The sequence below is a fragment of the Hippocampus guttulatus genome, chromosome 12, assembly GCF_054856545.1.
Source record: "Hippocampus guttulatus isolate MCC_2025c chromosome 12, RoL_Hgut_1.0, whole genome shotgun sequence".
Taxonomy (NCBI): domain Eukaryota; kingdom Metazoa; phylum Chordata; class Actinopteri; order Syngnathiformes; family Syngnathidae; genus Hippocampus; species Hippocampus guttulatus.
In genome coordinates this window covers 16724198-16747498 of record NC_141272.1, presented here as the reverse complement: position 1 = coordinate 16747498, position 23301 = coordinate 16724198, and the positions used below count along the sequence as shown (strand labels likewise).

At 44.2% G+C, this 23301-nt stretch overlaps 1 protein-coding gene across 1 annotated transcript in view; it reads left to right on the top strand.

Annotated features, from left to right (window-relative positions):
- The window catches only part of epha4l (eph receptor A4, like), a 54044-nt gene that overhangs the window by 10322 nt on the left and 20421 nt on the right, over positions 1–23301 (top strand). Inside the window, exons 4-5 of the mRNA XM_086124885.1 lie at positions 15321–15476; positions 19762–20097. Coding sequence (XP_085981011.1) covers positions 15321–15476; positions 19762–20097 — 492 coding nt within the window. The remainder of the gene's footprint in view (positions 1–15320; positions 15477–19761; positions 20098–23301) is intronic.

The following is a 23301-nucleotide window of genomic DNA, read 5'->3' as shown; positions in this document are numbered from 1 at the left end:
CAGTTCAGCCTTAGCACACCAAAAATGTGTCAACTAACATGATGGATGTATTTACTCGGGCGCTTGCTCCACATTTGCTCCGGAAACATCAGAATGTGGAAGAAATACGTCACAATTTCTGTCTCATCTCCTCTCCTCTCGGCCATCTTTTTGAAAAGCATCCTCTTTGAAGCTCATGATGGGAAGGGGGAGCGATTAAAGCAGTCAGCAAGCAAATTAGCATGTCAAAAGCCCCCCGAATCAATACCCCTGGCTGGAGCATCACAACCCTGCAGTTCTTTCAATCCCCCTTCAATGCCGTTTCCCTCATTCCTCCGGCTGTTTTCCTCCTCTCTCCATTTCAACCCGCACTTGTGCACACTCTCCTTCTTGCTCTCTTGCCCTTCTCTTTCTTTTTAGCTCACATTAAATTTGCCTAGCTCCCCCCCTCCGCCTTGAAACACTTTTCTCCCTCAGTTGAGAGATGGCAGGCGTAAGAGGTGTTTCTAAAGTGAGATGGACTGATGTATAGGCAGAGGAAGAAGTGGCTGGCCGTCAAATGGGCACAGCCTATTTTAGAGAGAGGGTTTTTTCTGCCATCGTCTTTGTTGCCAAAAGAGGAAGAAGAGTCCTTTCTTGCCGGGTAGAGCTGAGACGATGGATGAGGGAGATGGAGAGGTGCAGGGGGTGGTAGAGAGACAAAGAGAAACAAAAATCACAAGAGGAAGTGAAGTGGAGAGAGATTTAGTTGCAGTCTGCAAACTGTGCTTTTTCTGTACTTGAGATGTTAGTTCACGATTACACCTCCATTCCCTCCCATCTGGGTCAAGCTGTTGCCTAAAGATGGGCATACACAGTGTCGCGCCTTCAAGATGCGGCATGAATGACGACACAAAGTCCACGATGAAAATACAGGCAGGGTTTTATTCCTGGCAACCCGTGAGAACAGGTCCCACGAACATGAAACATACAAACAAGTGGCATTACGTACCAAATAAAAGACAAAACCATGAAGACAATTGATTTAACATAAAACACACAAACCTCGTGGGCTCACACCCATAAGGCGCGAAACCTTGGCCGAAATCCTGCCCGTCGTCGTCTTGCCTCGTACGGTAGGTTCTCAGCCCTCTCGTCTTCTTACAAAATGGCTACACAGAACTTACAAACGTATCTTTTAACGTGCGCCAGTAAATGTGCACGGCAACTAGGGTCGGGTGGACCTTTAATCGCGATAATTGGTTCGGGCCAACAATCGCCACTAGATGGCATAAGAACACAAATTATCAAACTGCTTAACGCGAAATATAGGCAGAGAAAACATTTTTCGACATGCGCCAGTGCTTCGCAAAATAGAATTTCTGTATCATGTTCATCCAATTTCATACTTAACTTGCCAAGCGCATGTCCAAGCCTTTATCCTCTCTATATTTTCTCTGTGCTTTTGTATTGGGCATATATGACAAGTTCCATCATCGACTTTTACTAGTGTCACAGTCACAGTGAGATCCGAGGCACGACACTAAATAAGCAGCCCAACAGCTCATCAGACTCATGGCCAAGTTTCACTCTGAGTCAGACAATAGGAGGGTGATTGCAAACACTTTGAAACATTTAGACCCCCTAATGTCTCTTTCTGGTGTGGATTTTTATCTTCAGATTCCCATCCTGATAGAAGGTGGTCTTTGCGACTCCTCCGTTGTCATCTGTTTCCCTGCGGGGCATACATTCGTAGCCAAATCAAAGACTGCTCTGTGGAAATCAGTTAGGTCTTATGACCACACAAAAAAAAAAACAGTTACAATAAAGGGCTGCTCTGTAATCTACCCTGGCACAGGACGCAGGATCCATTTTAATGAACTCAGACCCCATGTATAATCATGGCAGTGGTTGCAAATGGTACAGTGGTTAATTATCCTTGGATCTGAATGCAAGGCTGTTTTAGGATGCATTTCATAACCTAATCCAATCACCTTGTTATAACAGTACAAAGTGCATTTTGTGTGATTCCTGCTTTTAATCTTTTATCAGGCAAGATACATTCATTTTGTAATATTTGTGGACGTTCCAAATGGAGCTTACCAATCGTTGAGGAACTATATGAGTAATATCATTAGAAAATAAATATCAATCCATCAACTTTCCGATCCGCTTATCCTCACAAGGGTCGCTGGGGGGTGCTGGAGCCTATCCCAGCTGTCTTCGGGGCAGTAGGCGGGGGACACCCTGAACAGGTTGCCAGCCAATCGCAGGGCACACAGAGACGAACAACCATTCACGCTCACAGCCATAGCTTGGGACAATTTAGAGTGTTCAATCAGCCTGCCATGTATGTTTTTGGAATGTGGGAGGAAACCGCAGCACCTGGAGAAAACCCACGCAGGCCCAGTGTCATGATTCGGTTTAGGGACCAACAGGTGGCACTGTAGGGCTCCCCCGGCAGCTGCACACCTGTTGGTCATTTGGTAATTAGTTGTATAAAAGGACTCCTGCCCGAACACTCGGTGTCAGGTCATTGTTGCTTCTTGCTACTGTCATGTGTGTTGCTGTTGCTTCTTGCTACTGTCATGTGTGTTGCTGTTTGCTCCTAGTTTCTGTCATGTTTAGTTCATTGTTATGTTTTAGCTTTAGTCATGGTTTTTGTTTGATACTTTGGACTTTGTGTGTTTGGGATTTAGTTTTCTTTGTTTTAAATACAATTCTTCAAATACACCCTGCTCCTCCATCCTGCCTGCTTTTTGGGGTCCACCACCACCTTGCTACGTGACAGAATGACCCGACCACCTGGACCCCGCAGGCACTAAGGACTGGTCCCTGTTCCACCATGTGCCTGGCGGAGCGCGTCTGCGGCCGACACCCCTTTCCCCTTTCAGGCAGCGCTGGGGATGCGGCTGTCCTGTTTTCGTCTCGTCAAGCCGCGTCTACGGTGGGCCGAGCCCCGTCCGCGTCTACGTTGAGCCGAGGCTCGTCACGTGTCTGTTGGAGCTGAGTCGCATTCACGTCGACGACGAGCCGTGCCACGTCCACGCCCACGTCAGGCCGAGCCCCTGTTCACGTCCGGCTGTTCCATGTCCCCCGTTACGTCGAGCTCCGTCCACGTCAGGCCACGCCCAGCCAAAAGGATTGCTGTCGCTTTTGTTCCTGTTCCCTGGCGAGGTGAAGGTCACCGTCGCTTATAGTTCCTGTATTTCGGCGAGGCAAAGGTCGCCGTCGCGTGTGTTCCTGTTTTGCGGCGAGGCAAGGATTGCCGTCGCTTTTAGTTCCTGTTCCCCGGCGAGGCAAGCTTTTGGACAACTTTGGAACGTCTGGGATCCGTCCCTTGAGGGAGGGGTACTGTCATGATTCGTTTTAGGGACCAACGGGTGGCACTGTAGGGCTCGCCCGGCAGCTGCACACCTGTTGGCCATTTGGTAATTAGTTGTATAAAAGGACTCCTGCCCGAACACTCGGTGTCGGGTCATTGTTGCTTCTTGCTACTGTCATGTGTGTTGCTGTTTGCTCTTAGTTTCTGTCATGTTTAGTTCATTGTTATGTTTTAGCTTTAATCGTGGTTTTTGTTTGGTACTTTGGACTTTGTTTGTTTTGGATGTAGTTTTCTTTGTTTTAAATACAATTCTTCAAATACACCCTGCTCCTCCCTCCTGCCTGCTTTTTGGGGTCCACCACCACCTCGCAACGTGACAGAATGACCCGACCACCTGGACCCCGCAGGTACTACGGATTGGTCCCTGTTCCACCATGTGCCTGGCGGAGCGCGTCTGCGGCCGACACCCCTTTCCCCTTTCAGGCAGCGCTGGTGATGCGGCTGTCCTGTTTCGTCTCGTCAAGCAGCGTCTACGGTGGGCCGAGCCCCGTCCGCGTCTACATTGAGCCGAGGCTCGTCACGTGTCTGTTGGAGTTGAGTCACATTCACGTCGACGACGAGCCGTGCCACGTCCACGCCCACGTCAAGCCGAGCCCCTGTTCACGTCCGGCTGTCCCATGTCCCCCGTTTCGTCGAGCTCCGTCCACGTCAGGCCACGCCCAGCCAAAGGATTGCCGTCGCTTTTGTTCCTGTTCCCTGGCGAGGTGAAGGTCACCGTCGCTTTTGTTCCTGTTCTCCGGCGAGGCAAGGGTTGTCGTCGCTTCTTGTTCCTGTATTTCGGCGAGGCGAAGGTCGCTGTCGCTTTTGTTCCTGTTCTCCGGCAAGGCAAGGGTTGCCGTCGCTTTTAGTTCCTGTTCCCCGGCGAGGCAAGCCTTTTGGACAACTTTGGGACGTCTGGGATCCGTCCCTTGAGGGAGGGGTACTGTCATGATTCAGTTTAGGGACCAACAGGTGGCACTGTAGGGCTCCCCCGGCAGCTGCACACCTGTTGGCCATTTGGTAATTAGTCGTATAAAAGGACTCCTGCCCGAACACTCGGTGTCGGGTCATTGTTGCTTCTTGCTACTGTCATGTGTGTTGCTGTTTGCTCTTAGTTTCTGTCATGTTTAGTTCATTGTTATGTTTTAGCTTTAATCATGGTTTTGTTTGATACTTTGGACTTTGTGTGTCAAGGATTTCGTTTTCTTCGTTTTAAATACAATTCTTCAAATACACCCTGCTTCTGCCTGCTTTTTGGGGTCCACCACCACCTTGCTACGTGACACCCAGGGAGAACATGCAAACTCCACACAGGGAGCCCCGAGCTGGAATTGAACCCGGACCTCTGCACTGTGAGGTCGACGCGCTAACCACTAGGCCACCGAAAATAAATATACATTTTCAAATATAAACTACATTTAATACAAATATATGCAGTAACTATAGGATGTCTGCTTGAGAGACCAGTCGCTATTCTCGGTCCTAACACCAAAACGATCACCTTGCACAGTGCACAAGCAATGTAACACATCGATCTAATTATGTAACACTGAGAAAAAAACCCAACAAAAAACAATCCTTTGTTCTTTTTCCTAAATAAATACACTGAAAGAACTCTGTTGTTTGTAAAAACCCCTCGATTACATGAAACACTGAAACCCTGGAATCCTGCTGAAGTTCACTGAGTGACTGGTAATGATTGTGTTTACATACATACATACATACATCCCTGTACATACATACATACATAGGTTCCTAGAGATGCTTAATGTGCCCTGTCCATTGCATCCTCTCAACGGGAAAGCGGAGAATGTAATTTGGGAATGTGAAGGGCTCTCAGCACTGGGGAGCCAAAGCTGCGGATCAGTGACCGAGGCAGAGGTGTGTCCATGCAGGGGCACGTCTCTGGGATTATAAACCATGATCCCTCCTGATCCACAGTGAGCTGTCAAATTCTGCTGGAAGGGGAAGAGGAAAACCACAATCCCTCACAGGCACACACTATGTCGAGCGTAAGGGATGTTGCGAAGGGAAAGAAAAACTGATTGTGAATGAGAGTCAAGAAAGGAGAAAGCGGTTGAAAATAGAAGAAATGCACGTTGAAGAAAAGAAATGCACGTTGCATTTCGATGTATTCAAGAAGAAGCATAAATGTGTTCAATGGAGGAAGTGCGTGAAAGGAAGACGAGACAATGATGAATGGACTTCTGTCTAGTTGGCGTGATAAATGGCTGGAGATGTGAAAGGTGAAGTGGGAGGTTATGCGTATTGATGGTGATTGCTCTCTGAACAGGCCTGCTGGAGTTGGGTCATGACCTGTGGTGGCTGCGGACGATATTACTGTCACTGCTGCTGACTGTACCTCATAGAGTACAGAGCACACGCTGCAGATTATCTCAAGTATTCTTATTTCAATGTTAGCAATGTCGTTTAACTGCCTAATTGTCTGATTTTAATCAAATAAGAAAAAAAAATTCTAACTAAAGGGAGATGCTGAAGCATGGGTATACGTTTTGTGGCTTTGGTCCTGACAATTTACGTGACATTTTGGCTGCTGTTTATATAGGAAGAAACACATAGCGGTAGCAAGAAGGTGCTTTTAGAAGCTGTGCAAACTAGATGGTGGACTGCAACATGAATATTGAGAGAGCATATTTTACATGAACTTATACAAAACATAATTGATTGATTCAATTTATATATTTTATATAATCTTAAAAAAACGGGGGGGGGGGGGGAAATGCATGATGTCGATTGGAATCAATCAATTACGTTTTGTCTAAGTTCATCTAAAATATGCTCTCTAAATATTCATGTTGCACTCCACCGTCTAGTTTGCACAGCTTCTAAAAGCATTTCAATTTTGAGAATACTGATAGGATGGGAGACCGTGCCATGAGATGATGTCATGTGAGAGTTTCTCTCTGCCACAACTCAATTGGCTGACAGTCAACAAAAGTGATGGACAGATTGCTGATCAAGATTTCTTGGTTTGGAAGAACTCTTGGTCGTCCGAACTCTTTGCTGCATCAGCATTCACTGCATACCGAGCTGTCATGTAAAGGAGACGGCAAAGAATGTGAAGATTATTGTCCGAGATAAGGCCACCACCACGTCATATTCCGTCTGTATGGGAGCACAGGCGCGTTCCCCCAAACAAACTTAACTTTATTGCCATTTTTTGTGACTACAAAATGGACGCGCGGCATGATTTCTGGTCCTGTCATCGTATATTTGCAAAACCTGTTTCCATCGTCAAATTTTGCACATACCTTTTATTGACACAGTGAAAAATCCACCTCCTTCATGTACCAAAGCTTCTTTGCAAATTTTAGGCCTTTTTCCCCCATTTCTAGCGTTCCCATCAGGTTTACTTTTGCACTTTTTGAATTTTCGATTAAAACTAGGTGAATGCAAACCCACTTAGTTACACCTTTGCGTTTCTCATTTTAAAGCTAAAGGCCAACACATTGTAGCCCAAGAGAAATAAGTTATAAGTAACTCAGTATAACCACAAGCGGTCAACCTTTCTCAGCTGCAAGGACAGGTTAGTTAGACTAACCAGTGGGGCAAAAAATACCCATAGGCAAGTTAAAGGCGGCATGCAAAGATTGGAATGCACACACACACACACGCGCACACACACACACACACACACACACACACGCACACACACACACACACACACACACACACACACACACACACACACACACACACACACACACACACACACACACACACACACACACACACAGGAGAAGTACCGGTAGGTTAAAGCCATGACAGTGAACAGTCATTTGGGTTGTCATAAAGTTTGGAGGAAGTAGATAGCCAGGACAGATTTAATGGACAATGGGTAACACACACATGGACACATGTAGACCGAAAGGATGTCAATCCGTGGAGACGCACACGTCACTGAGCCACAATGCATTCTGAAGTGTACACACATGCTCAAACACACATGCGCGTGCACAATAGAAAGTGTTCAAGTCCCCGGACAGGTTGTCGTCTGGGAGCTTCACATAGATTACCTTCACAAATAGCTTCAAAATAGATATTTTCATGCGGAAGTCAACCTGTGATTAGACCTCCCCAAAAACCCCTCGCTGTGTCTGAAACAGTGATGTTGTTAAAGTTGTCCCTTAGACAACCGTTGACACAGACACTTTGAATTTTGCGAGGTTTTAATTGTGACAGATGTTTTTGCTTTGAAGTTTTTTGTTTTCAAACGGATGTACTGCTCTATAACATTGATTATTTGGAAGGTTATTAGGTTGCCAATTTTGCTCTTTGTTTTAGTATTGATAAATCTGATGATAGATAATGATGTGATGCTCTCTTTTTTCTGCTTAGCGAACACTGGGGGAAAGTAGGTCAAAGGTTGAACAAGTTAGGCATCCACATTATTGTACTTCTTTGACCATACAGTAGGTCCCATACATCAATCATGCAGTATATCGATCGTGTTTTATATGACAAACCCATGTCAAGGGCATTCGATGTTTGTGTGCAGTTTGTTTTTATGTACATGGCCAAGAGGTCTGTCACATGATTTAGAATTAGTAAAAGTAGAAAGGAAACCAGTCAAAAGTTTGGACACATAAATTATATGAATTGTTAGCTGATAAATTGTAAATTAAAACAAAGCATTTTTGAAAAAATAAAAAATGACAAACCCATTCCAAAAACTAATAAAAACCAATTGAATTGTTAAAAAAATCTAACAAAAAATATCTATATATAATATCCCAAACCTAATTTATCCTGCTCATTTGTGTCCTATTTGCCGACTGCAGTGATTTGTTGTGTTATTTGTGCTGCCGTTCAACATGTGGCTTACATTTGTTTACAGAAGTGGATATGAGGCCCCTTTGAAAGTGGCTTCCTATCACTTCCTTTTGCTGTTCCCTATTCTTAGGGTGCGTTTGTGTGTGTTCTCACACATCCTCCCTTTTCCTGCCCCATTCTACTTGACATGCTGCGAGCTGAGCAGTTTGGCTGTCTCCATTGTTTAGCGGTGTGTCCCTACGTGTGTGTCCCTGAGCGTAGCCACATTTGCATACTCATCTACCCCCCACCTCTCTGTTTCGTTTGTTTACGATGAATTAAAATCCAGCTTTTCTTCATTGTAAACAATGTCAGGAAGGCATTCAGCTCCGCCGCCTAATCAAACACACATGTACATATGTGCAAGTCTTTCACTCCCCTGGCGATCCTGCTGCAGATAAATTACGTAAAGACAATACTATGGTAAGTTTCTGTGTCCCCCAATGCCCTTGCCAAACTTACTGTAAATGACTTGCACACTCTCTGATAATTATCAGATGTGGCTGAAAAACGACATCAAATACGCTCCATAAAATTAGCCTGAAGAGCTGTGTAGACACCGTTTGTCTACCTGGCCTTACCTTTGCCTTGAATTATAGGCCATGAAGGTACCCCCCCCCCCCCCCCCACATCTTCTTACAAAGTCTGGCATGGCTGCAAATGTGAAATGAGCCAATTAATCCTTCTGTTTGCTAGCTGATTATGTCCCCGAACGACATGGCTGCTCTTAAACCATGTCTCTCCCCTCCTCTGTTTCTTTTCATTTACTTTCTGTGCCCCATGCCTCAGAATTTAAGGTGCGGTCCCCCTTTACCATTCTTAAGAAGTTGGGCGGAATACTTTAGATTGTTATGATAAGGCTATTGTACGAGTTTTCTTTCTTGGGCCAGGCTATAATGGAATTGAGGAAGAGGTTAAGAGCTACGTGTCCACGCGAAGGTGGAGTGCTTGGTACACAGGAAGTCGTCCGGAATCTTTTTCAATTTTTTTCAGCTTTATGGAATCCAAAGAATATGCTGTGAGTTGCCCCCCCCCCCCCCCAGTGCATTAGTGATCAAAATTCTGAAATGTAAATGTTTTGGAGAAGGTTAAGAAAACATTACACAACTCAGAATGTCAAACCACAAAGTACTCTATGCACTTCATATTAAATTTGAATACCATACGGTTAATGCAGCAGCTTGAGGGTTCACCTTTGTTTGCAAATTGTATTCGAACATGCTCAATGGGTTTTGTGATTCACATTTAAGCAGACATTTTTAATCAGGGTCATTGGTGGCACTTGTGTGATAAATGGGTCCTGCTGCAAACACTTATAAATCATTTGACTGACAAAAATTAAATAAATAAAATTACTGGCACTTCCTGGTGCGAGCCAATATCAGCACAACTTTGGCAATTACCAAGAGAAAGTTATTAACATTATTAACCTTACAGTCTGTTGTTGTTGGCCTTCATTAGCACTGGTATTAACATCATCCACGTTAATGACTCATTAATTTTGTATCTTTTAAGATATGCGACATTTTCTGCCGCCGGGTCAAGGTTAAGACGTCTGTAGAAAGTATCATCAGTCACGGTGATCAGTTTCGGTGACCGTGTGTCCCTCATTCATCAAACTGATAGGTTTCGCTGGCCCCGTGGCTGCAAGTCGCCGTCAAGGCCGGAGGCAATTAATAACCCCTTGTGACAGAATTAATGAGTTGACCTGCTCCATTCTCCTGCTGTTCCTGTGACAGATGCTAACATTCAGCAGCTAGTCATCCTCACTAATGCCCGCTACCAACCAGTGGCTCAGGTTGCTGGGTGTGATTGTTGTATGTCATCTGACTGTGTTGCAATAGACACACATACTATCAAGATTTAGTACAGTTTGCAGGGCTGAGGATTTCAGAATTGAACAGAAACTGTTTTGCAGTTCCGTTAGATTACCCAATGGGAAACCACCGTAACTAATTTTGGGTTCCATAAACATCATGGAAACCCATTTTTCTGTTTCGAATGATATTCATAATCAAGAATTCTGATATTCAAAAGTATAATATTTAAAGGGTAAATGTGTGAAAATGATGCATTAACCATGAACATAATTACATCAGCAGCTGTGTAATCCAGGTTCATTCAATAGAATAAATGGATCAAAATATGTTGGATAACACTTTTATTGTACTCATCATGAATACAAAAAAAATGGCCTTATTACTATATATAGATTTATCGTATTGATATGGCTTGATGTCCTCTTTTCAACCCCAAGATGATGCACTGTGTAATCTACTGTCAATTTGACCAAAGAATCTACCACACGTCATCGTTAGGCCTACCGACAGTTAACATTAGTATTACTACACCTTGTGACGAATGTTTTATTCAGAAAGTTACCATGTCTACAACTAGTAAATTCTAGAATAATTAAGACTGTTTCCTAATATTTTTTTATTGTGATTAGTCTTTTGATCGAATGACCAACTTCAAATACTTGCCTCGGAATTGTGCCTCCCGTCGTATTTCTCTTTCGTGTTTTGTGAATACATCACACGTCAGTTTGGTAATACGCCCTTCTTCCGATGATTCGAAAGAAAAATCCGACTGGCATTTCCCATTTCTTAAATGTCGTAAGTAATACACTATTCTGTGGGGGGGTTTCGCCGCCATCTCACTCCGTCATCCACACGCTTTCTCAGCGTGCAGACTAAACTAGCAACCCGCACACACATAACGTTATCTGTTCTGCCCGCCCACCACTAAAAAAACCCCACAAAAGTAGATTAGAAGAAAAACACTCACACTCACACACCACACCACAAACACACATACAGGCACAGTGAAATCGCCTTGATCACACAGGAGAGATTCTATCGCATACAGTCAACTAGTGTGGGGTGATTTTTTTATGGGAAACAATTTTTCGGTACCGTACAAATGATCCCACGGGAACGACACGCTACCGGAAACGATCGTTACTGTGAAATCCTCAGGCATGGGTTTGCTCAACCCAGACAAGATATGCTGCCAAAGGGTAAACAAACCAATTTTGGAACACAATTTTCACCTGCTCTCCACCTGTAGAAGAGTCGCAAAGAAAGAGGGTTATGGCATAAAGTCATCTTGACTAGAAAGTGGAGGCTTCTCGAAAGCAGAGGCTGTCCTTGCCCTTGGGTCCTGAAAACTGATCGCTGCATTTCTTTTTTTAAAAGCGCAGCTTTGTGGAAAGATGCTTCTAACTGCCCTCCTGAAGAGTGCTCAATGTCTTGTTATGACTAAAACAGTTTAGCGGGTTTTCAATCCCCAAAAAGAAGATGACACACAGGCACGAAAAAGAATGACTACGCTGCAGTTTCAACTTAATTCTCTTGTTGTCATAAGCGAGGCAGTTGCTGTGCTTTGGCACGCAAGGTTCTATCGTGCTGTGTGCTGGGTGTTATATTCCTGAGTTCTATTGTTGCAAAAGCTTTTTGTCAAGCTTTCAGTCCCTGGTGGTTTGAATACTTTGTTGTGGAGGCAGAAAGAAAAGTTTATCTATACTTTGTATGCGGGTCACTCATCGTGGGCTTCCTTGGGCGAGTGTGTAGGTTGATGTTTTATTTGGTACGCATCACTGTTCAAAGCCTGCTGTGTAGGCTGCCGCCACACAGGAAAACTTAGCTGGGTTATAGGTGACTACTTGCTTGTCTCTCGTGATCCATGTCTTTTTCTTTGTTGTTCTTGTCCGTGAACCATTAGCATAAAATTGTCCTTGCACTCACGCAGTGCAACTAATTACCAGCAGACACCACCCCCAATCACATGAAGAAAACTACTCATTAAATACCACAAACCATGGCCTCCTTTCTTTCAGATGAGCTTAATTTTACAAACAACTGGGTTGTGGATGTGGTGGGAGGAAGCTTGACAAAAGAGAAAAGATGAGGAGTGAAAAGGCTTCTAGGGGAGAAAGGGGGAAGAATGTGATGTCCCACACTATGTTGGATTCCAGCTTTTGCCTTTTCAGAATAGCATAAGTCACGAGTCTTTTGTCTGCCTTTGATCTCTTAGTTTAGGGATTTGGCAACTGACAAACCAACTCTATCTCGAAAGAATCCTGCAGAGAGAAAGGCGAAAAGAGAAAAAAAATACATTGAGAAAGTTAGACAATGACTGAGAGGGGGAAAAAAAAACAAATGTGTTTTTGATTTTGAGAGCTATTTGACAGATTTACGATAAGATTAGAAAAAAAAACAAGATGTTTGTTGAACATTTGTATTTGTGCTTGTGGATTGGTTTGCCACGTTGGCCCGGACAGTAATAAATCCATCGGCTCTTAAGGGAGAGTCTTCTCTTCTCTGAGACCACGGTTTCTTAGACCACCCACTGCTGTGGTTTTCTTCCCTCACATACGCTCCCTCTCCTAATAAGAAGCAAATTCCCCATCTTTGCTTAGACATCAGCCTCTCTCTTCCTTCCCATGTTCCTTTCTGCGGGGCAGCCAGTGCTGTAAACAAACCTGCAAATGTTGACGTCACATTTTTAAACATATTTCAAAATATATGCAGCATTTCAAAACCACAGAAAAATTATGCCAAACCATGACTGATGGCAAACAGACTTGGTTGGTGAGCAAAGTATTCTCAAACAGCCACAGGGGGCTCAAGGAACAGCTTAATCATTGAAGAGCAAAAAAAAAAAAAAAAAAAAACCTCATCAACCATGCACAGTTTGAGGTATCCTGCCCTAAAACTGTGTCTTTTTAAGAGGCTCAGACCTGAAGGCTGTGAAGCATGCAGCTCAATTAACTCTCTCTACAGCGTTTAGCTGAGGGGCACCAACTCAAACAGCTGGGTGACCTGACGCCCAACTCAAGACACTTTTCTGGTCAGCGCACATGTACAAACTCTGAAAGCAGCGATGGCTTTTGTCACCCTGAAGCAGTCACAACCCCGGAAACAAACCGCAAATCCAAAGTGCCTTTATAGCTAATTTGAGTGTTGGAGCCCAGGCGTTAAGATAGATAGAGATCACAGCACCTCCTTACTAATCTCTCCTCTTTGTTGCAAATGTTGAACCAAGAAATATAGGCTTCACGTACCCCTGCAGGCCACAATCAAAGAGGCCCTTGGCTTAGGGTTTGCGGGGATTTACTCCTGATGAACCGAGTGGGAGTGGGCAAAGAATGCCTCAGCAGGTAGCAGCTAGCCCAACTCAACACGCTACGCTAATCCAGCATCTGAAGAGGACACGCAGCCGAATAGAGACTTTATTACGTCTTCAAGAGAGGGATTTTCCAGCATTTTATTGGGTTAGTGGATTTCCTCTGCTGTTTGTGTCCACGAGGATGTCAGTTGGTTGATGGAATGCGTGTTAAAAGTCTACTGCAAGAGAATAGGAACCATTTCCAAGGTGACTATTCTCTTGTATGTGGGGGGCGACCACTGTTCCCATTTGATTTCATTTGTTCCGCAAGTGGGGCTGTATTTTCTTCATTTGTTCATCAGTTGGATTCTGCACAATTTTGTAAAGCGGAACTCATCTCAGTTTGGTGTAGATCCCGATGTGGATTTAGGGCAGCAATGGCTCAGTCTGTAAGTACTTGGCTTTACGACCGCAGGATCACGAGTCAAATCTCACTGCGGGTGAAAAGAAATTGCAATTACCTGTAGGTGTTGGAGAGATGCTAGTCAACAAACCACCCCAAGACAGATGTACACTCACTGAGCAATTTCCCTAAATCTAAACCAGTAATCTTCCGTTGCACATGGCAGCCTCCTGGATCGACAGGTTATATGGTCCACTCGCTGTTGTGACCGTCTGTGCCGCACCTTTCAGAGAATTGTTCCTTTGTCCACCTACTCTGGTGCAGCACCCGGGGTGAAATATAAGCTCGACGGCCTCCTTCGGCCTTTATACAAACTAAAAGAGAGAAACTCCTTGAAAGAACAGCCCCCTCCACCCACCTCGCCCCCAATCAAAATGTCACTGAAGAGAAAGGGGTGCACTGTCGCTAAAGGAGAGTCAGGAGGCTGACTATTTCAGATGGAGGTGTGTGTTGTGTGTGTGTGTGTGTGTGTGTGTGTGTGTGTGTGTGTGTGTGTGTGTGTGAGAGTGTATGTGTTACCATATACTGAATAATATCCTGCGATTGGCTGGCAACCGGTTCAGGGTGTCCCCCCCGCCTACTACCCGAAGACGGCTGGGATAGGGTCCAGCACCCCCCGCGACCCTAGTTAAGCGGTTCGGAAAATGGATGAATGTATAATATCAGTTGTGAGGTCATAGGAACTGTTGCTTCACAGTCATCTCGTTACCTCTGCGTCCCGCGTCCTTGACGCATTATTTTCCCGCGGGACGCACACTTCCAAATAATGTGCGTTTTTGGGACGTAAGGAAATTTCTCAGTAAAAAAAAAACAAAAAAACAACAACGGTACATCTTTTTTTCCAGCAACGCAGTGTCGCAGTTTGACAATTGCCGCCATTGGTGTTTTGATCTCGCGTGACGAGATTTCCGTTCTCGCGAGATGAGATTGGCAGGATCGGCCTTCAACCTCGCGGAAAGCAGACGATTGCCAAGTTGTGTAACCTTAAAACAAGTGTTGCGAAAGTTTATTGCGGCGATATCACAGATGAAGCAGCTAAAGTTGGATAGTTTTTTGCGATAATAAGTTGACTTTGAGAAAGCCTTGCATCATTGGAAGCAGAGTAAAGAGAGGAGAATTTATGAACTCCAAGCATGAACCATGGGATGAAATAAGAGCCTTTTTCTCAGCAAATCTTGTTTGCCTGAATTAATTACATTTTTGCAGCATTTGTTTAAAAGAAATAAAGCGATTATCAATGTATATTGTTGTTGTTTGTGTTATTATCATACGCAATTGAATAAGTAGACCATTTCAGAATTCGAAATTTGGGACTCTAAATGCATAATGGGACTCATACTTTTCTGATCGACTCGCTGGGGTTAAACTGTAAAATGATCACTGCTTCACTGATCACCCTGAATCTCTGTCGCAAAAATGTAATCCTCGCCTTGCTGATTCTCTCACTTGAGCGATAGCTTCTTGGTTGCGTAGATTTGCACTGAACTGTATCATCCCTCTGGCTTTTTGATGATGTTTGCTCTTTTCCAAGGCAAAACTACAGCATAGCATTGATCATATCGAACCGTAAACATTCTGCTCTTTCTCTTTTAGCCTGCAAGATTGGTTACTACCGTGCCTTGGCGACTGATGGTGCCTGTTCCAAGTGTCCACTCCATAGCTACTCTGTCAGGGAGGGCTCCACATCCTGCGCCTGCGACAAGGGATATTTCCGCTCCGAAACAGACCCGGCATCCATGCCCTGCACCCGTAAGTGCATACCATATTGCATGTAATATATAGTGCAAAGTTTTGTGTTAAAACCTGCAATATCTCAACATAAAGCTACGAAATAAGTACAGTGGCTATAAAGCGCAACACACAAATACCGCTTTTGCGCCAGTCATAAATTATTCACTGCATTGTTAACCTGGGCTAGCCAGTCACATCGTGGCTGTTTTTGAAGATGTGTTTTGATTTCAGGTTGTAGTGATCAGTCACAGTATTCAACCTCCAAACTGGGTACAAAGAGATACAGTCCAGATTTGTTTTTCCACAGACATTGCAAAACATGGAGATGAGCGTGAGAGAGAAAGACGAACAGAGAGCAAAGTAAAACAAATCCTTTTTTGTCCCTGTCTTGGTCTTCATTTTTCTTAACCCAGCAGCATGAGTCAGTTATTATTCCATGCCAAACTCGCAGTGATTGGTGAAACAAATACCACTGAGAATCATGCATTCTCCTGATACTCCTTCCTTTTGGGACTTCATCCACCCTCTGAGTCATGGTACTTGGAGTTCATCTGGGTAGAAATGTACACTCAGAAAAAGTCCTTTCTCTTGCCGCACAGGAAATAACAGCAATTTTGCTTCCATATGACAGATGTTTATGTCGAACTGAGTATGTGTCATAAAGCAATTTCTACCAACCAAAACATCTGTTAAGTCGCTTTGCTCATAGCTGGCTCACCATAAGGCCCGAGTGACCTGTCAAGTTCCTCTGGATTCATCAGTCAGCTCAACGGTTTATTGGATCAGACAAGAGGCGGATTCCTAAACTCCCCGAACTGAAACAAATCCAAATAGTGAAATGTTTTCAGTGGAATTTGATAAATATGCAATCAAATGCTGCTTGATTTGTGAAATATTTTTACAATGAAGCAGTGTTGCTAATTTCTCCGATGGCCAGATTTGCAGTTTTTAATTGCTCCATTCGTTATTTGAATAACAGAGAACATATGGCCAAAATAATTCATCCCCTTGCCAAATTTCTTCATCAATATATCTAACCACATTAGTATGTACCATTTAACCAGCACCGATAAATTTGTTGTTTTATTACATTTATCAATGCCGTCATGTTCTGAGGCCGTTCAATAAAATCATAAATTTTCCAAAGCCAATTAGTATTTGGTCTCACTTGCGCAAAGCTGCTGGCTGACATCATCTCCGTTGTCTGTCCCGTTAGTCAGTGTGGCATTCAACCGTGTGGCTGCTGCAAGCAACAGCTGCCATAGCTCATTACTTGGCTGCTTTTATTGGACCGTGCATCGCAATCTTCTGCGTTCCAAACTGCAACCGACCTTTGGCCTCTGCTTCGTCAGCCGCTCAACATTTGATCTTTGAACTATCCATCCACAGTTTGTCATCTGCTCTTTTCCTTGTGCATTTTGTTTTTGCTTCTCACCCTGATGTGTAATTACAGCTGTCAATCACACTTTCCTCTACATCCCCACAATTTTGTGCCTTCCACGCAACCTCCGCTCAAAAACATTTTACATACCGGTATTTTTTTTTCTTTCTTTCTGGCTGAATTGGGTGGTGGGGGTGGGGAATCTGTGGACTAAGGGTCTGTCAACAAAAAAATGGTGACACGAAGCTTTGTGAGGTCAATCTTCTTCTTTAACAAGAACAATAATATTTCATTGTTGTATCTTTCATCCCTCCAAAAACAAGATCAGGTTACTACGCAAATTCTTGTAGTAGGTAGGGGACATCTCTCAAGTGAAATGTGCAGCTAAGTCAGGAGTGAAACATGTTCCAGGGAGACTAGTCGGTGGTAGCAATGCTGATATATACAGTACACACAGCATAAAACTACACATACACTCAGCGCAGAGCAGTCATGAAGGCCGTGGTCAGACACCCGTGGGAGTTGGTTGCTCTGCTGCCTGATGGTTACAAGAAAGGGCTGTTCTACAATTTGGGGTTTCTTTTGGCCCCTTGATGTGTTTCTCAGATTTTTCCCAGTTTTCTTAGTGGTGGTTTCGCTTCCAGCAATGAGGATGGAATGGGGAAGCCCCAAGGGGGGCATTGAATATATCCCAGATGGATTTCAGTGGTGGAGTTTGATGCTAAGGCCAATTTTGCCTGCCCTCCACCTTGGACCTGCACAACACTCTGCTAACACATACTGATAGGAAGAGACAGCAGGGAAAAAAGGCAGACGACGACGAGAGGATGGGGCATGTGAAGGGAGACATTTTAGAGTAAAAATGAAAAAGACAGATGAAGCATAGGCTGAGAGGAAAGAAAAGAACTAATGCTCGGAGTAAATTGCCTGCCCATGAATGGATCGAAAAGTTAGGGATGGGGAGGTCTTGTTTTGGACAAACTCTTGGATATGTGACTATATACGTAAAGGCCTTATTGATTTAATGTTCGTCCACAAATCCATTTCCCTCTCCACAAACTCTCTTGGGATTAATTATAAAGTGTCACTCACAGCCAACAGCTCTCCCACTCTCCCTCGCTGTCATTGGTGCATTCTGGGAGAGCGACAGGTGTAGCTAACATTGGTTGAAATAGCATCGAGAAGCAGTGACGTGCGAACAAGAAACCCAACACATCTGTCCACTTGAAAAGCAGGACAGCTGTAATGATCCGTTGGGACTACAGTCGTATTAAACCAAAATATTATTCCTTGGTAGAGCACTTAAAACACAGATGGGTAGTGAAATGACCGCACATTGTTCAATACAGAATTGGGCAGGGAATTTAGTTGAGCCTAACAAGCTGAAAAGCGCTCTATTATAATCACAGTTGGGTGTCGGCGCCTTAATTTAGCAACCCCATCTTTCACTCCAACAAATGAAAAGTGGGCAAGGAAGACAAAATATAAAGGAGGTATGTGTGTGGCGGTGCTTCAATCGTCGTTTTTAATGAGCTTTGCGAATATATTTGTGATAATAACATCATCGACGCATTTCTATCCCTTCCCTCCAGGCATGGTCTGATCATACTAATCAATTTCCAAACAATTACTTCTCAGCATCACCCTTTCCTCTACATTTGCTCAACTTTTCAAGTTTCAAGTGCAAGTGCGCGCCCACACTGCCCGCAGACTTTCCCAAATGCACAATGGGTATATCTGCTTTTCGCAGTCTCGTTAATTGAGCAATATTTGTCCACACAGAGTACGCCCCTCAAGGCATTGAGAGTTCCGCCCTCTCTGTGTCTCAGCGACATATTTCACTGTCATTGTGCTACTCTAAAAATAACAGTGATAATTAATTTCCTTTGCAAATGATTAGTCTGCCAACTGACAAGATTTCATATTTCAGCGTGCATCGATCCCCCCAGGCGCTTCATTAGTCAGATGGAGATGGAGAGAGGGCAGGGAGAGTTAAGTCGATTACTGAATCTTATGTTTGAAAGCAACACGCAAAAAAACACATTTATTCAAGTAGAGCTGACATGTAAATTGAAATTGATGATGAGGGGAGTCTGTGTCACAACTGCATTGCGGCTTGCATATAAACGCACAGTTTGTAGACTCAAGATCAAAGTAGTTGTGGTGGTGGTGGCGGTGGGCTGGGGTGGCGGTGCTCGAGAACGAGGTCCAACACAAACACGGTCTGCAGTTATTGTTGGCAGCCATAAAGGCAGTCTGTTAGATACCGACTGGCATTTTGCTGTCTGCCGCGGATCCGACACATGAAAAAAATCTTTTGGTTGATTGAATTTCAGTTAAGATGCACAGGCGAAATCGTAACCTCCCATGTTTTGATGGACGGGGCATTAAAGAGGAATTCAAGGAGCTTGAGCTTTTCGTTTTAAATGACACGCCAATCGAATATAAACTCACTCACAATATTAAGTACACCTGGATGCCATCTAACACAGGCGTGTCAACTGTGATTCAAATTTGCAATTTGAATTTACTGAAAGTAATTCAATGTTTTTTCTTTTACAAGACATCCAAAACACCTCTTGGTGTGATACCAAACAACCTCAATGAAAAACATCTCTCTCACGAAGTCCGTGAAATAATATTGTTTCATGTATAGCATAAATTTAGAATGTAGTTCTATTCAGATTGTGTAGCTGTGCCTTAAGCATATGTACCCACATCACAAATAGGCACCCTGGTTTATTACAAAATAGGTTTCCCCAACTGTTAGCAACGAGCAATTTATTGTAAATATACACCATAATGTCGTCTTCTCCACTTCAGCAGTGACCACAGGAACATTTTGCTGTAACTCAGTACCTGCTTAGCATTTAATCCAGCACTGTTTGTTCTAACCGTCAACTTTTTCATGAATCTCTGTAGGGCCTCCGACAGCGCCTCTCCACCTCATTTCCAACGTGAACGAGACTTCTGTCAACCTTGAATGGAGTGCGCCAAGGAACGCAGGAGGACGGCAGGATCTGACCTACAACGTAGTGTGTAAACGCTGTGGGCCCGATGGGCGACGCTGTCAACCTTGCGGCAATGCGATCCACTTTAGCCCCCAGCAGCTGAGTCTGAAGGGGACAAGAGTGTCCATCAACGAACTGCAGGCCCATACCAACTACACGTTCGAAGTGTGGGCGGTAAATGGCGTCTCGCCACAGAGCCCCGGGCCAGAACAGGCAGTGTCTGTGACCGTCACTACCAACCAAGCCGGTAAGCTAATCAGACATGGTTTGATTGTGTTTGTGGGAGGAGAATGTCATTAAAGAGCCTGAGGGAAGTGTTCAGGTCCAACTAGTATAAATGGAAGTAAGATCTGCCTGCTGCTTTTGGACAATGCATCTACAATATGTCGATTCAATGGAAAGTTAACATTGTAATGAAAAGGTTTTCCATACAACTGGGTATCTCGACTACTTTTCTGAATCGATTGGATTTCGATTAAATATCTATATACAGTATCTAAATATATATCTGTATCTATCTATCTATCTATCTATCTATCTATCTATCTATCTATCTATCTATCTATCTATCTATCTATCTATCTATCTATCTATAAAAATTCCTCGTCTCACCCCCCCTCGGGTGGTGTCCGTCCCTCATTCAGCTCAGGTCCTCTACCAGAGGCCAGGAAGCTTGAGGGTTCTGCGCAGTATCCTTGCTGTTCCCAGCACTGCACATTTCTGGACTGAGATGTCCGATGTTGTTCCCGGGATCTGTTGCAACCACTCATCTAGTTTGGGGGTCACTGCCCCGAGTGCTCCGACCACCACAGGCACGACTGTCACCTTTACCTTCCAGGCTCTCTCCAGCTCCTCTCTGAGCCCTTGGTATTTCTCGAGTTTCTCGTGTTCCTTCTTTCTGATATTTCCATCACTTGGGACCGCTACATCCACTACAACGGCTTTCCTCTGCCCTTTATCTATGATCACGATATCTGGTTGGTTCGCCATTACCATCTTGTCAGTCTGGATCTGGAAGTCCCACAGGATCTTCGCTCTGTCATTCTCCACCACCACTGGAGGTGTTTCCTATTTTGACCTTGGGGATTCCAGTCCATACTCCGCACAGATGTTTCGGTTGACTATGCCAGCCACCTGGTTATGGCGTTCCATGTAGGCTTTCCCTGCCAGCATCTTACAGCCTGCAGTTATGTGTTGGATCGTCTCAGGTGCGTCTTTGCACAACCTACACCTTGGGTCTTGTCTGGTGTGGTATATCTGGGCCTCAATGGCTCTGATGCTCAGGGCCTGTCTTTTCCATGGTGGGTAACATATCTCATGGCTTCCATGGTTGCTCTTATAGCCAAGCATCTCAAGGATCACTGATGCTAAAGCGTATATCAGCTCATTGGTTTCCGTGATCGTTACGGTAGGGATCGCCCTCAGTGCTGCATTCACACTTTCCATGGGACTTTCAGGTGGTACTTCACATAGCCGTTGTAATCGGTTTCTAGGTTGCCCAGCTTTCATTCTCGCCATGATCTTAGCTTTCAGGGCAGTTGCTGCCTCGCTCAGCATTATATTCATTGGGGCTGGCCTCCCAATCTCATCATCTGCATTCATTGGGGCTTGCATCCCAATCTCTGGTATGACCTCCTCCTCTGATCTGGCAGCCTGGGGCCTTTCACCATGGAACCTGCGTTGTACCTCATCAATCTCAAGTTGTGACAGCAGTTGCCGTTTGTGGATGTTGTAACACTGAGCTACTAGTTGTTTCGTGGTCAACCGTGACTGTGGGTTTCGAAGTAACCATTTAGCCCACATTCTCTGCATGTAACCCCTCTGACTAGGGTTGCTTGAGTAGTAGCATTCCAAAAGAGCCATGTTATCGCATCTCGCCCATCTCCGCTTTGTTCCAGTAGCCCATTTTCTATATTCTATATATATATACCGGTATATATACAGTACAGTATATAGATATAGTTATATATCATTATATCTATATCTATATCTATCTATCCACTGACTCTTAATGTAGTGAGGATATAAAAAACGTTGTCAGCAACAACGGAGGGTCGCATGTTTTGCTACTTTCTGAAATCTTATCACTTGAGACAGTGAGGCGATGAGCAATCTGAAAAGCGCTGACACCGATAGTACCTGTTCGTAAAGTTGGTTGCGTTTTGTTATCACACCCACGAATGTTTAATATATATTTTTATGTACGAACAAAAGCAATCAAATAGTACAAAAAGAGCACCACAGAGGCGAGTGTGTGTGCATGGGTGCTTGTAAGTCAGTTGAAAGACAGGAGAGAGAAGCAGCGCAAGTGAATGTTGATGTATTTCAACAAACACACATGCAAATAACCCTTTCTCGTGCCCGATAAAAACAATCACGTCCATTTTTTCTCATTGAACGATAAGTTGATATAGTAACAGGCCTATGTCAAAACATTTAACAAGCCTGCACTTTGACAAGCCGTGGCCATATGTATTTCACACAGTGCAGTTTCATACCATTTGCTATCCATCCATCCATTTACCTTACTGTTAGCATTTAGCTGAGCAATATAGCTCAGCTGCCCCGCTTTTCTTTACGTTGCCTCTGCCGCCTATCAGACCAAACAACAACCACAGACGTCCCGCTATCTCATCTGGGAGAAGTGCAGCGAAGCTCGACTGGCCAGCTTTTGTTTACGTTGCCTCCGCTGGCGATGACGCTTGCCAGATCCGACAAAAAATAATGCAGCCCTCCGCTCGCCTGCGATGTTGAAAGTGCAATGAATAGGTGCTGGGACTCGTCAGTTTGTACTGTAATCCAATTACGATTAAGTCCACACGATTATAGTATCCAGCCTTAAAGGTAAAAATACAGCTAAAAAGAAAAAGGCACAGCTTGGTTGTCATCACTCTCCGACGGCTGCCAAAAGCAGGCTGCCTCCGAGGCGGTGCCAAGGCCGTGCGCCGTGTTCCTGGAGGAACCCTTGGCTGCGGCTCCCATTCAAGTGAATGGGAACATGTGCTTGTTAAAATATTTTCCCAAGTTTGAATATTTATGATAAATATTGTTGAGGAGATTTCGGGTGGTTCTGTGTTCGTGTCTTTTAATGTGGCTTTCAATATTAGCCTAAATAATTTTGCAGTTTTGGAACAGTAAAAGTGACATTGTTTTTTCCAATAGCAGGCAGATAATTATCGGTCTGATAAATATCATCCATCCCAAGTGTCCATAGCATGTGAGAAACTCTGGCCGCTTAGGAAGAGACCATTAGCAGTGCACTGACCTATGTGCACCTGAAGGAGATTGGTAAATTTGTAGTGTGCACCATATGTGATCGTTCTGCCTTTTGGGGGTGGTAATAATCCGCATGACAAAACATGATTCTTCAAGATGGGAATAATTTTTGTGACAGCTGGATGATGTGTAGCATGATGGATTCCTTTCGGTGTGAAATTATTTTCTGCAATAT